The sequence below is a fragment of the Acipenser ruthenus genome, chromosome 24 (genome assembly GCF_902713425.1).
Source record: "Acipenser ruthenus chromosome 24, fAciRut3.2 maternal haplotype, whole genome shotgun sequence".
NCBI classification, from domain to species: Eukaryota; Metazoa; Chordata; class Actinopteri; order Acipenseriformes; family Acipenseridae; genus Acipenser; species Acipenser ruthenus.
In genome coordinates, this window is record NC_081212.1 from 24,796,510 (window position 1) to 24,810,507 (window position 13,998).

The 13,998-nt window shown below is 38.3% G+C and overlaps 1 protein-coding gene across 1 annotated transcript; it reads left to right on the forward strand.

Annotated features, from left to right (window-relative positions):
• The first annotated feature begins 204 nt into the window (after positions 1 to 204).
• Positions 205 to 10,686, forward strand: LOC131700591 (fumarylacetoacetase-like). Its single transcript, XM_058998914.1, has 14 exons — positions 205 to 420; positions 1,078 to 1,188; positions 2,068 to 2,189; positions 2,377 to 2,426; positions 3,487 to 3,577; positions 3,948 to 4,045; positions 4,163 to 4,215; positions 4,397 to 4,496; positions 7,149 to 7,279; positions 8,072 to 8,147; positions 8,651 to 8,697; positions 9,036 to 9,137; positions 9,439 to 9,556; positions 10,116 to 10,686. The coding sequence occupies exons 1-14, from the start codon at positions 340 to 342 to the stop codon at positions 10,187 to 10,189; spliced, it is 1,254 nt and encodes a 417-aa protein (XP_058854897.1). The 5' UTR covers positions 205 to 339; the 3' UTR covers positions 10,190 to 10,686.
• The last annotated feature ends 3,312 nt before the right edge of the window (positions 10,687 to 13,998 follow it).

Genomic DNA, 13,998 nt, shown 5'->3' on the forward strand with positions numbered 1-13,998 from the left:
GGTGTTTCACATTCAATCAAGTCAATGTTTAGTTTTCAATAGGTTTGCTGTTTTAAATACAAAAAGTTTGAAAATATATAATATGCACAATTTATTTAAAAAATGTGCAGTACCAGGTTGCTGAGTCATGCAGAAAGCTGGCACTAATTAGTAACCAAGTTCTGTTTTGCAAAGAGATCTGAGAGAGGGGTGGGATGCAGGCCTCACTTCTCATTGGGTACCTTGCTTGTAGTTAGAGCCCTTGACAGTCGGATGGTTGCAGTTACGAACGTACGGTAATGGTTGGTGTTAGGGCTGCTTTTGTTGAAAATTCTCCCTGTAAGATACTGCTGTTACAACATGTCTTTCATTAAAGTCGAAGAAAATTCCAATTTCCCAATTCACAATCTTCCTTACGGTATATTTTCTACCCCGGACAATGTAAGTATCGACTTTTTGATATGTTCTACGCATTCCCTGCAAACCGTGAAACAGTTGCAGCTGTATTGGGATAGTTAAAACATGTGTTTGGGGATTGTTGGAATATTTTTCCAAACGAATCGGTATCTATCTGGTTGTTGTGAAGTTTACCGTCAGTGTCTGAAAAGTAGTATTGAGCACCGCTGGTCGGCGAAGTGCATGATGTGTATTTTATGATTTTCAAAAGTGTATGGTCCACGTGTTGTGTGTGTGGGGGGTTTTTTTTTTTTAACTAAAGTAGGTCATGGCGCAATCACATATGTAGTGTCCTTTGAAACTTTTACAATGGAGTCCTGTGTTTGCCTCTACGATTTCCTCCTCCAGGAGCATTTACAAACAACTACAATATAATCCATAAGTAGATCAATTAGTTATTGATTAGGTACCTAAAAACATTTCACTTTTTAAAAATGCGATTATTCTGTAGATACATTATTGCTAGGTCACATTCTCCTTCGTGAGATTAATCAAATATTTTTCCAGTGCCATTTTTTCTTAGTAATCCTTGACTTTTTAAATAAAAAAAAATAAAAAAAAATCAGGTCATGAATATGAATGCTTTCTCTTTCTCAAAAGCCTCCACTTTTCCCATGCCTGTGTTTGAATGCTTTGTTTCAGCCAAGGCGCAGAATAGGTGTTGCCATAGGAGATCAGATATTGGACCTCGGTGTAATCAAACCTCTTTTCAGTGGACCAGTGCTTTCCAAGCACCAAGATGTCTTTGACCAGGTAATTAAAATCTTGTAATAGTATGAAACTAAATCCTGTCTGTTCTTTTATATGTAAATCTAGGGCAAGTATTAAATGGCAGACAGACATAAGTTAGAGGAAAATAAACTGCAACTTAGCCACTGGATGGCTTTTGTTTTATTAAAAACTAGCTGAAGTACCGTTCGTTGTCCGGGGAAATTTGATATTTCAATATTTCATGCAGGACAAATTGGGGAACGGTAGCTTATGGTTTCTGTAAGTTACCGATCTTGGGTGTCGCACAATGCGCTCGGACCCCCTTTTTTTAAACTTTATTTTTAATTTTTTGTCATTTTTAAATTTTTTTTTTTAAAATGTTGTTCTTATTTTTTTGGTTTTGTGCGTTTCTTTAATTTGAGATACATGGCTACTGTGATCCAGCAGTGGGGTCACTAAAGTAAGTACCCCCGGGGGTCAAAATTTTGGATCCAGACATAACCCCTGGATGAAAGAGGAGGCCATGCAAAGTTTGGTCGCACGGCTCCTGGGGGGTCCGAATGCATAAAGGAACAGACTGAAAGAAAAACCTTCTAAGATATCACTTCATGAAAGTGTAATTACAATATTTGGCCATTAGATGGCAATAACACCTATTAGTACGTGTTAGGCATTCTAAATGTGATTTTTTTTTTTTTTTTTTTTGCACATCCCTATTATCTAGCAGATATATGTTATTATTTGCAGCAGTGTTTCTATACAGATTATAATTTCAGTTAATAATGGTGTACTACAAAAAATATTTTGCAAGCAGCAACTCCATCCTGTGGCTATGCTCATAAAATGCAAGGAACTGTAAGTCAAGTGTAAACCTAATATATACAGTGGGGTGCCTACATTTATATTTTGTTTGTTTCTTAGCCAACCCTTAATGCTTTCATGGGCCTGGGTCACGAAGCCTGGAAAGAGGCTAGAACAGTTCTTCAAAAACTGCTCTCCGCAAACGAGACGACTCTTCAAGAGGATGTGGGTCTGAGAAGCAGGTGTGCCTTCCTCCTGGCTTGTTACTATTGCACACAGATCTAAACATGCTGGCAGGCACTTCCTGTTATAGTACCTGCCTGGTGTAATAATGTTGACTTGTGCATCCAGGTGTTGCAGGAAAAGCAGGACCTCGCTCACATTAGGTTTGCATTTGACAGCTTGCATCTGGCCTGTTTTCTGTTTCAGGGCATTTGTACATCAGAGTTTAGCTGAGATGCATCTCCCAGCTGAAATTGGTAAGTGCCTCTTTAATGCTTCCTGGATTGACAGCAGAGAGTGATGGCTGCCATGCTCTTTAGCTGGGATATCTGCTGCAGAACTCTCTGTACTGATCCTCGACTCTCAACTGAAAGGACTACCCACACTTGAGGTGAAGAAGATGAGTCTGTGTGCACAATCGACCTTCAGTCTCTGAGAGCAGAATTGTGCTTGAATGTAGTGTGATGTGTCTGCGTATCTGATACTGTCCACTCGTAGAGATCATACAGAGACGAGCATCAGAAGAGTGTGTTGTACATCATTCTGAACGTGACAAAATTCAACCCAGTGGATCCTTTCGACAGTTTTAGAATTCAGTAGAAAATACAAGGCTCTGATGCGGGATGTTTTACAGCAGCGTTGCAAATTAGATAAACCTTACTGACAGCTAATAGGCTCAATGCTATTTTAATGAATGCACCACATAGGAGGAGGAGTGGCCCTTGAACCCAGAGCAAGCTGCTGCCCGGTCTAGTCAAGCCAGATGTGAGTCGTGAACATGTCCGCACAGTGTCTTCTGCATAGAGCCTGCTCAAATACAGACAGTGCCCTATTAAACACACATTCACCAGCACGTGTAGAGTAGAACCCCTTTATTCAGACTCTTTTCCATCAGTATCTATGGTGCAGAATTCTCTAACATGCTCCCAGTGGGATTTGGATAGTGCTGTCATTGCACAGATTCTGAGCAGGTTCCATATTCTTATGATAAGAAAACATGAGGGCAGCATGCACTACCAGACTAAAGCTTGTATTCTTGTACTGTATTTCACTGGGTGTGATACAGAATCTACTGTATTTATATTACCCAACAGCATTGTCAGAACATAACCAAACCAGTTTCTGTATGCAATGTAAATAGACTAGATATTTGTTAAATGTTTAGGGAATGACAAGTGATCAGTCAGTAATTTAGATCACCATACATACATACATACATACATACATACATACATACATGCACAAATACAGTATTTTTAGTTCTTTGTAATCTAGAAAATCAGGGCAAGTTTAATACATGTTTCTCTCTCCTGTTAGGTGATTACACTGATTTCTATTCTTCCCGGGACCATGCTACTAATGTTGGAATCATGTTCAGAGGAAAAGAAAATGCACTGATGCCAAACTGGTAAGGAGCAGTGGAGCTAATTGTTAATTGATGGTTTAGTTTTTCATTTTGAGAGGGATAGTGTTGCTCAAAAGTAAAACCAGGCTTCTTGTGTTACAGGCTATAGGACCCCTCCTGACTCTGACCTACCTGAGTTAACTCTGGGCAGAATAGAACACAAGTGTTGACTTGAACCGGGTTCTTTTGCCTGTAACACCGGAAGTGAACTTTTAGTGTTTCTGAAAGACGAAATGGGAAGAAAATATTTCAAAGGTCATTTAAAACATGACATTCAGGAAGGTTTTTGAGAATCTATTTCTGTGAGCTCTTTTACAGAGTATAACAGTGAGAGTATTTGTATCAGTTTATAAATAATGTTGTTTTGTTGCAGGTTGCATCTGCCGGTTGGTTACCATGGAAGGGCCTCCTCAGTGGTTGTGTCAGGCACTCCCCTCAGGAGGCCTATGGGTCAGATCAGGCCAGATGAAAGTAAGAATCTCGCATTTCAAATGAAATAAACACGTTTTCAAGTCTGCCTGTGTTCTACTTGAGCATTCTTTCGTCACGTTTGCACTGAATATGTTCCATTTTGTTTTTCATTCACAGCCAAGCCTCCTGTTTATGGTAGCTGCAAACTGCTGGATATTGAACTAGAAATGGTAACTTAATATTTCCACTAGAAAAATGAATAATAATAAAAATAAACATTCAGGGAGTGAAAAGGTAACTGCTGGCTCTTTAGTGAACTTGGCTTCTTCGGGCCGCTGGCAGAGTTTGTGACTTAACTCCACCCCGGAAGTTGAAATGATATTGACAGATTAACGTTGCCTTCTGTCCTAGGCATTTTTTGTAGGTCCAGGCAACAAACTAGGAGAGCCAATCCCAATCCACAAAGCTCACGAACACATCTTTGGAATGGTCCTAATGAACGACTGGAGTGGTGAGGACATTTTTGTTGACGTCACTAATAAAGAACATGAATTTTTCATAACTTTTATTTTCATTTTTGTTTTGAATGCTTCTACAGTAAGTGTACATTTCCTTCTATCAATGTCCTTCTATATGGTCAATGTTCTGCTATATACACTACAAGCTACTATATATTCTCAAAGCTATTTACTTTGTCATTAGCACATTTTTTTTGGAGAAAGGAAAATCTCATCCAATACAGTCACCAAACCAGGAAGAAACGACACTCGACATTTAGAGTTAGAGGTTGCAAGATGTATTTGTATTCCTTTTGGAAAATACATGAAAAAAAAATCAATGTGGAGTAAATTGCTTTAAGAATCCAGTCGTTGGAGATTTGCCATTTCAAGCATTTTAAAAGTGATTTTCATAAGCTGATATTCTGAGCTAAGTGAATCTTACTCTGAGGACCGCTGGATGCTCTTCCTAGTGGCCAGATGCCAACCCTGGAAAACTGCTGTAGCTGGCACCAATTGGCATGAGAATTAACGGCTTTCAAAGGTCATACAGATAATGAGTGTTAATGTAAAGCTGACCCAGCAAGTGTGGCATTTTATTTGTTTAGTGTCGGGACACATGACATTTGGCTGCTACCCTTGACTCATGGTACACTGCATTACCAGTCAGTCATCTCTCCAGCATACAGTACTTGTATATTTGTGCTGTATTATTGACAGCTGATCAGGCATCTCCAAGTAGCTTGTGGTATTTATATTCGACAATCCTCACCCCTGATGGCTTTCAAAGCTACCTGTTAATGTGGATGTTCATGAAGCCCATGGTCGTATTCTATAAAGCATCGTCCGTGTCAGTCTGCACCTGAGCCTCTAGGTGGGTGTTTCACTCCTCACTTGTTAAGAGTAACTCAGTGCTGCTGTATTTCTTTTCTTTCTCTTTACACTATTGGTTTTATTTCAAGGGAGGCTTTGTAACAGCAGCACTTTGTCACGGCGCACTGTAATTTATGTTCATTCGCCTGCATTGCTGTAGCTTTTCCTTTCGTACACCCCAGTTGAAAATACCTGCTGCTGTTGTTCGTCATGAACTTTAATGTTGGCGAAGTTCTAAAGTAACCCAATCATTATTTATTTTATTTTATTTATTTTCTAAATGCTTCTTGGTACAAAGGCAAAATGTCAATGTGCGTTTCTCTATTTAAAGCAAATGTCTGCGCTGACAGTAGAATGGAGCTTTTGACAACCAAGAAATAAACTCAAAATAAATCAAGGTGGTTCTTTTTAGCCCAACATCCTTGAATGAATTTTCCAACTAAATGACTAACTTGGATCACATAGAAATCTTATTGGTTGATTTCAAAGAGCTCTTTTCTTGCACATTACATGAGGTAATACAAGATTAGTGCTTATTTGGATCTGTTAATACGGTATGTTTTTCTACTAAATTTATTAGTCAAATAGTCATATTTTTAAAAGAATGCAACAGAATTGTTTATTTCATGATGTAGTCTGAAGTTGAGAGCACCTTCATATCCATCAATGCATGACATTCAAGAAGTCTCCTTGTTAAACATCAGTGAGAACCTTGGTGTGTAAATCAGACCTCCTGGGCTCTCATTTGTAAGTCAGGTGGCACGGTCGTAGCCACGGCCTGTGTTTACCTGTGGTGAGATTGTCGCAGTGCGATAGCGCAAAAATGGCACAGCTTTGTTTTTCGTGACCAGCTTTGAATCGGCTGCACTTCATTAGTCCTGCCACTGTGCATTATGTCAGAGCACAGGAACACTGCACATGGTTTGGAGTTATGCTCTGACGTCAGCTGATTGTTCACAATCGTTAATGGCAGGATTTAAAATGAATAGAGCAGGCTGTATAAAAAGTATAAATACCCCCAAAAACACTCGCGGGCGTGTGTGGTTGTGTGTGTTTTTTTTCCCAGGACATCTGATTTGCCATTTCAGATTCAATATATGAAAACTGTAAGATGACTTGACGGCTCATGAGATACGTTACTTTTTCAATTTAAAAAAAACAATTTACATTTTACGGATATAAACTGAAATATTTAGGTAATGAGCCGGTTCTGCACAGCTTCAGTAAAAACAGCTGCCTGTGTGAAAATGACAGTCCTAGTAATTAGATTGTTTGAGATCAAAACCAATAATGCTTAGCAAACGCTGTCAGTGGTACGAGCAAAATAAGAAATCTGAATACATTTTACAGTCTGGATAAAATTTAAACAAGAAGCACTTTTTTTTGGAATACTGTAAAGGGCATTGGGGCAGGTTTATTTTAAATGTAAGTTATGTCCTGGTTTTAGCACTGCACTTTGGACTAGGATTCAGTTAGAATTATGGTGCTGCTGTATTATAGCAGCCTTTAAAAAGTGACAGAAACAGTGATGATGGGGATAGTGCCACCATAGCATACATTTTATCGTTGGGTAAGACCATTCTGAACTTGGGCGACAGGTGAATAGCTGGTTTTGGTTACCGCTGTACAGCTCACTTGTAATTGTGTATTTTACTGTGTGGTACGTTTGGGCTGATTTGGGATTCTGTCAAGGACAGTGCTGAAATGCATTGTTGCAGTGTGTTGTATTGACAACAGTACGAAGCTCGGCAGCCTCTGAGAGAACCTGAACTGCTACATTTGTTGTGTTTCAGCTCGGGATATCCAGAAATGGGAATATGTTCCACTTGGACCTTTCCTGGGAAAGAGCTTTGGAACCACCATTTCCCCGTGGGTCGTGCCAATGGAGGCCCTCATGCCTTTTGCTCAACCCAATTCAGTCCAGGTGAACCTCGAAGAACATTGCTTTAAAAGTATATCTGCTTCAACAGGTAGCATAACAAGTAAATGCATGGTTGTTTACTGTACATTTCAAATGAGATGCATTCAGTTGAGATCTACAGTTGACCTTTAAGGTATTGGTAGATTTTACTAAGAATCTGTTGTATTTAAACCACTCCGATTCTTAAAGCATATTTTAAATGATTCCATGTATTCTCTTAACTCCCATAGCTCTCACTCAGTAGTTTTTGTCTTTAAGTGAAGAATTTTAAAATACATTTACAGGCTCTGAGGTGGATGCATGGCGGGCGAGTGTAAAGAAGCGGTCGGCTGACGGCACACGTTTCGGAGGACAGCGTGTGTTCGTCTTCGCCGCTCCCGAGTCAGCGCTGGGGTGGTAGCGGTTAGCTGAGCCTAAAATAATACAATTGGGTATTTCAAATTGGGAGAAAAATGGAGTCAAAATCAATTGGTGACTACTAAATTTATATATATAAAAAAGGCCAATCCAATGAACATTCACATAATTACAGCATCACCATGTAATTGTGGACAGTCACTCTTAATAACTAAAATGTCTTTCAAGAAAAATATATGTAGCTTCATTAAAAACAAAAAAGTTGATTGCTTTCTGAATTTAATTGTGAAAATAATTAGCTGTTCCACTCAGGTGCATTATCAGACTTGCACTATCTCCAAAGCCCAATGAATTAATAGGTTGTGCGGGACACTGCTGGACAGGTGCCATCCTCATTACCTCCGTCTGCCTTTTATGCTGCTCTCTTTGCTTTTGTAGGACCCCAAGCCTCTGCCCTATCTCTGCCATGATGATCCCTACACCTTTGACATTAATCTCTTTGTCTCTGTGAAAGGTACTGGGATTTGAATTGCTCAATAAACTCGGAGACGTGCATGCTTAATGAAGTAGGAGGAGGAAGCTTGCTAAGTGTGAGAGAGGCTGTTGAAAAGCTGCTATTGTCCACTATTGTCTTCCAGATTTGAAGTATGAAACAGTCTGACAGCACACATTTTCAAAGCTGCATTTTGTAAATAAACATCTAGGTAAAAACCAATCTATATAACGATGCAACTGGCATCTTCCTTTTATATAGCACAGAACCACTGAATTGTCAATGTCTTGTTAATACCTGAGGAATGGCAATAACCGCAAACATCATGGAGGAAATTTCAGTAAAATTGAAGCTGACATACCAGACCCTTAAAGGCACCTTTGACATACGTTTGAAATTAAATTCAGCGTTTGCAGTCAGAATATGCTGTATTGGGTTACTGATACCAGTTAAAGCCATTACGATCCATTGGCTTTTCATTTTTTTAATGAATTGTAAACACTTGTTTTAATTGCGTTTGATAGGAGAAACGATGAAGGAACCATCTACAATAAGCAAGTCAAACTTCAAAGTAAGTGTGCATTGTCATTATGCTTTATCAAAAAAAAAAAAAAAGAATGACTTGAAAAGTGATAGGTCTTTCTCTTTTGCCAACAATAAAACCTAATCGGACATTGATGTTGATCTCCACTCTGATATTAATGGCTTATTGGCAAAGAAAGGCCCTTAATAATAAACCGGACTGGATTCTGATCATTTGATTTCTCTGAACCCACTTAGTTTTAGTGCTTATCAGCAGAATCCAGAGCGCAGTCGGGGAAGCACAGAGATTCTGGAGATTATATTCAGTTTATATTGACTGAAGAGTCCTCATCATTCATCTGTTCTCATGTTTCGCTCTCTCCTCAGTATATGTACTGGACAATGAAACAGCAGCTCGCACACCACACTGTGAGTGGCTGTAATGTCAGACCCGGTGATCTTCTGGCCTCTGGGACAATCAGTGGACCTGTGAGTATCCTAGCCATGCATTTCGTCTTGCAGTATTGTAGTTGAGGTTCATACAGAAGACTCTTTGTCTCTCCTATTGACGATCATTCAGACCATGCTCTGATTCCTCAGGTGATCTGAAGGTGGCCAGACGATGGCATACAATCACCCTGCATTTGGGCACTTGCTACTTTGGTTAGATTGATAGTGTCAGATACTAGCTTCAGTGGTAGTCTATAATCTTACAGACCCTTACACCCTCTTACTTGTTTTAGTGTTTAGCCAAGATTTGGCAAACAGTATTGAAATGGGTCTTTTTCAGGATGCAGAAAGTTTTGGCTCAATGTTAGAGCTGTCATGGAAGGGAACGAAAACCATTGATCTTGGGGACGGACAGACCCGCAAGTTTCTGCAAGATGGGGATGAGGTTTTCATGACAGGTATGCTTTAGAAACCATTCATACCAGATGTACGTGATCATTCATTTGAACCGCTACTGTTCAAGCTTTGCAAAGATCGGAGTAAATATTGAATTGGAATTGCCTTTATCCAAAAGCTAAAATAGATTTCTAGTTGTATTGCTCGAAATAGTAATATAACCCTTGGTAAATCCAAACCAATTCTCCTGATCATTTTAATGTTGTAGGGCAGGAGAAAACAAAATGCAGTGCTGAATAAATGTATTGTATACAACGGCAAGGTTTCAATCTGCTAGTCTTCTGATGTAATCGGAAACTATTTGAAAAAATCTTTGTCTGGTTGGAGCTGACCGAGACGGGCAGTTCTGCAGTGTCTGCAGCAGGTATCAAGCTCATCTCTCCAGAGAAACGGCTGCCAGTTTGTCACAGTTTGAATGTTTACAGCAAAATAAAAAACATTATTAATGACAGTAATTATAAAGCCGATCTCTAAAGCAGCGTTCTTTATGAAACACACATCTGTTGTTGACAGATGTGCTGTGCAGTTAACCCAGGCTGTGCTGTATTTTCTGTATTCTAGGTTACTGCCAGGGTAAAGGTTACCGTGTAGGATTCGGCCAATGCAGAGGAAAAGTTCTTCCAGCGTTGCAATAAGAAGAGCAACATCCCTTCAAAATAATCATGCCTTAACAACACCTAATCATGCCTTAACACATACCGTACTGGAGTTGTCCATGTTTTAAACACATTTTGGTTACCAGAAGCAGTGTTATCTATATTAAGTTTAACATTTTAATTAAAAGAGAATTGAAGTGTGTCAGTAACGCAAATCTACCAGTTATTTACAATAACTGTATGATTCTACAGGGTTTACACATTCTAATTCCTTTTTTTAATCTACTGTACTGTATTAACATCGTATATTTGTAAAATCAAAATAATGTCAGCTTAGTAAATGTCACATTGTGTTCTAAGCCCCAGACACACTAGTTACATTCCACGTTTAAATAATTGGGTTAATGAATTATATCTAGTTGTGTCAATTCGCTCCACTCTGTTTATCAGATGAAGTTTTTGATTTGACTGTTTTCATAGGTTAGTTACTGTAACCCTTTTATTTTGCATAATGAATAAACACATCATATTCATTCCTTCTGTTTTGGCTTCAGTGCTTTGTTGGTGTGAGTGTGGATTTGAAGCAAATAACATAACCAAATCGTATTTAGAAATTGGATCTGCATTACAATATCAACACACAATCCTTTTGACAGCATCTTTTGTGATGTGGGTGACACAAAGCCTAAAACCTAACATAGATTATTATTATTATTATTATTATTATTATTATTATTATTATTATTTAGTTGTACTGTTATACAGTACTGTAATGATCTGCTATAAAACGATTTGAAACTCCTAGCTTTGCCATACAGTTGTTTCACCGCCTTTTTCAAAGTGGGGACTCAACACATAGCAAAGCTAAGTTAAATTGTGATTATTATTCTGCAGCACGTCTTTGCTACACAAAACTGCCAACAGGACTTCTTTTACTATGGTCCAGTGGGGCTTAGACTGACCTAGAGGGGAGGGTTGATGGGAGTAATCCATTATACCACAGTATTTCTGCATTGTATATCTGCTTTTCCCATAGTTTACCATGTTTATTACTATGCTTATCCATACCCTGCTGTTCTTTTACACTGCTTACCTATGCTTTCACTTTGCTTTATTACCCTTTGCTGTGCTTTTACAATGGAACGCTTTCACAAAGGATCTCCTCTGACGTGCCTTTTGCAATGAAGTAATGAATCAATATATAACCTGCAGCTGTGAGTTTCAGTGTTCATTCAGATTCCTGCAGTGAGTGTAGTGATTGACAAGAGATACGGATTCATTACACTGACTTGCATTTATCTTCCGTGTGTTATCCGAGGACTGTAGAGACATCTTAAATGTCCCATTTTGGTCTGACATGAATCTGATGATGTGGAGCCCTGCCAGAATACATCAATTGAAGCAATCTTAGAAAACACACAGTGCAGCTCAGGCAATAAAATAAAAGAAGGTGGTGCATTGGAGCAATCATTTATTTAAACCCTTAAAGCAATTAGGAAATTAGACTAAATCATTACAACATTAAATATGCAGGTTATAAGGGTGAAGCAGCAGCTTAATGCAAACTGCTGTTTTAAAAGTTATTATTTAGTTAACAAAGTAAGAAAATATATATATATTAGATAATTGTGGATGAGACCTAATTTGCTCCCTTACATTTATATTGAACCTGACCATAATTGAGTTAGCTGCACTGCTTTTGTCATATGGGATATTAGTCAGATCAGATGCAATAATGATTGATGAAATGGTCAAAACTAAGTCTTGTAATTTTTCTCTGTCATAGGTATGTAGTTTGTTCTTTTTAAATGTTCATCTTAAAAGGAAACCTAATAACAAATACTCCCGAAATAGCCTTTAGAAAGGGGGTGCTTTATTGAATCCGCATTCAGTAGCTAAAGGCTTACCACATTATAATATAAAGCATGGTCGCCATGGTGAGGTGACATACTCGCCTAGCATTGAAAAAGCAATAATGAGGTCTGAGGACACTGGTTCTGAACATGGCAAACAGAACTGGTTTTGTTTTATAAGGAGTGAGCTTCATGTACTGTAGCCTCATGGTTTCTTTAAAACTGAATATCTGTGGTGTTCATCATATGGAAAAAACCACTCCAAAGGGAAGTCATTATTAAATGAAAAAACATCTGGTTATTTATGAGAACTCAGGTTTAAAAAGCTTGTCTACAAGTTTGTGTACTTGGTGGTGTTGCCAGGGGGACATGTTCACATGAAACACTAAAACCTGAAGTGCTTGTATTTGACTTTTTTTGGCTTCCTAATAGAGGGGAGCTTTTGAATTGCATTGCACACATAACCACCGCATTGCCAAGAAGAGAACAGTATGTGTGTTTAATGTATAATCCTTAATGGATCACCAATCAAATGTCAAAGCGATTAGCATAAGTGACCATCAGACTGGAAGATTAGGTGTTTAGTTCCAGACTGGGAATAGAAGTAGCAGAGTATCTGAGCTCTTTTTAAAGCAGTTCAGAATGAAGACATTATTGAGTCACCTGACAGTAATTCATGGTTGTAGAGTAAAAGTTACCTTGATATATTGTTTACAAACACACACACATACAACACAGGAATAATATTGCCATCTTTCAGCAATGGATGAGCATGGAGACTGAGCTATCGGTCCCACCCAAAACAGGTCTTCCCTGCAGAGAAGGTCTGACAACAGGACTCCTGTAGAAGAATACTTATGAACCTCTGCAACAGCAATGAAATTATTTGTAGCGACAGCCAGTTTTGATAGAAAGCGACATTTCTCATGGAACCAAATCCTCAAATAGCTGATTCAGCCCAGCCATGGCAATCATTCTTCACGACAAGGGGTTTAAACAAGGAGAGAAATCATCCTGAATGTTTAGAAAATGAAAAGTCCAGCTGCAAGCTGCAAATTTTATGATACTTCACAGCACAATTTACTGCTTTAAAGAAACATTCATTAAAACACAACTCACTCAAGAACTTGCCAAGAAGGTCAATAATATTTCCTTCATTAAAAACCTGACATGCCGCCAGCTTTCTAGCAGGTTAATTGAAGATTTTTAACATTCTTAATTTACAAGATGAAGGAAGGTCTCCAGTATCACTTAACACTGATGAACTTTAACAAATATCCACAGTGGTAACTGGAATCAGTAGACTTTTTACATACAGCTGGGCAACGCATGAACACTTGCCATTAACAGTATCACAGAAAGCATTACTATGCAAGGGGCAAGAAGATACATAAATAAGGATAAGTTAATAACATAATTCAAAGAATGGGAAAGACGAATGAGGCTAGCAGAATACTTTTATAATGAAACACACACAGAATCAGAATGTGTGCGTGAACATGGAATACAAATCTAAAGAAAGCATCGTTGGACTCCTCCAGAGGGAAGAAACACATGGTTAGACATGTATATTGAAGCAGTTAGAAATGAAATAGTAACAAGCAGAAGAAGTAAAATTAAACTAAATGTAACTATGAATGAAGAAGAAGCGCTAAAGGCATTAATAGAGGATGATAAGATGATTATAAGACCAGCAGATAAAGGCTCTGGGTGGTAGTAATGTTCAAAATCATTTTGGTGGATATATAAAAAACAATACTTATGTTTGCACCTACTTTTTTTTAACTCAAATGATTAATTATTTCCCTTGTTAGGTTATTATTATTATTATTATTGAAGGCTGTTTCACCATCCACTGGTGAGTCCAAAATAGCTTGTCTATAGATGTATAAACCACCATGGACTCGTCCAAACAGCCTTTCAGTGTGACATTTTCTGTTTCAAGGTGTCATTATAAATATTTTCCAATACAATACACTGTCACACACACACACA

Excerpts from the sequence above, each read along its gene's own strand:
- LOC131700591 (XM_058998914.1), top strand. The coding sequence starts at position 340 with ATGTCTTTCATTAAAGTCGAAGAAAATTCCAATTTCCCAATTCACAAT. Across the intron at positions 1,189-2,067 it reads ACCAAGATGTCTTTGACCAG|CCAACCCTTAATGCTTTCAT; the intron begins GTAATTAAAATC and ends TTTGTTTCTTAG. Across the intron at positions 8,698-9,035 it reads TAAGCAAGTCAAACTTCAAA|TATATGTACTGGACAATGAA; the intron begins GTAAGTGTGCAT and ends CTCTCTCCTCAG.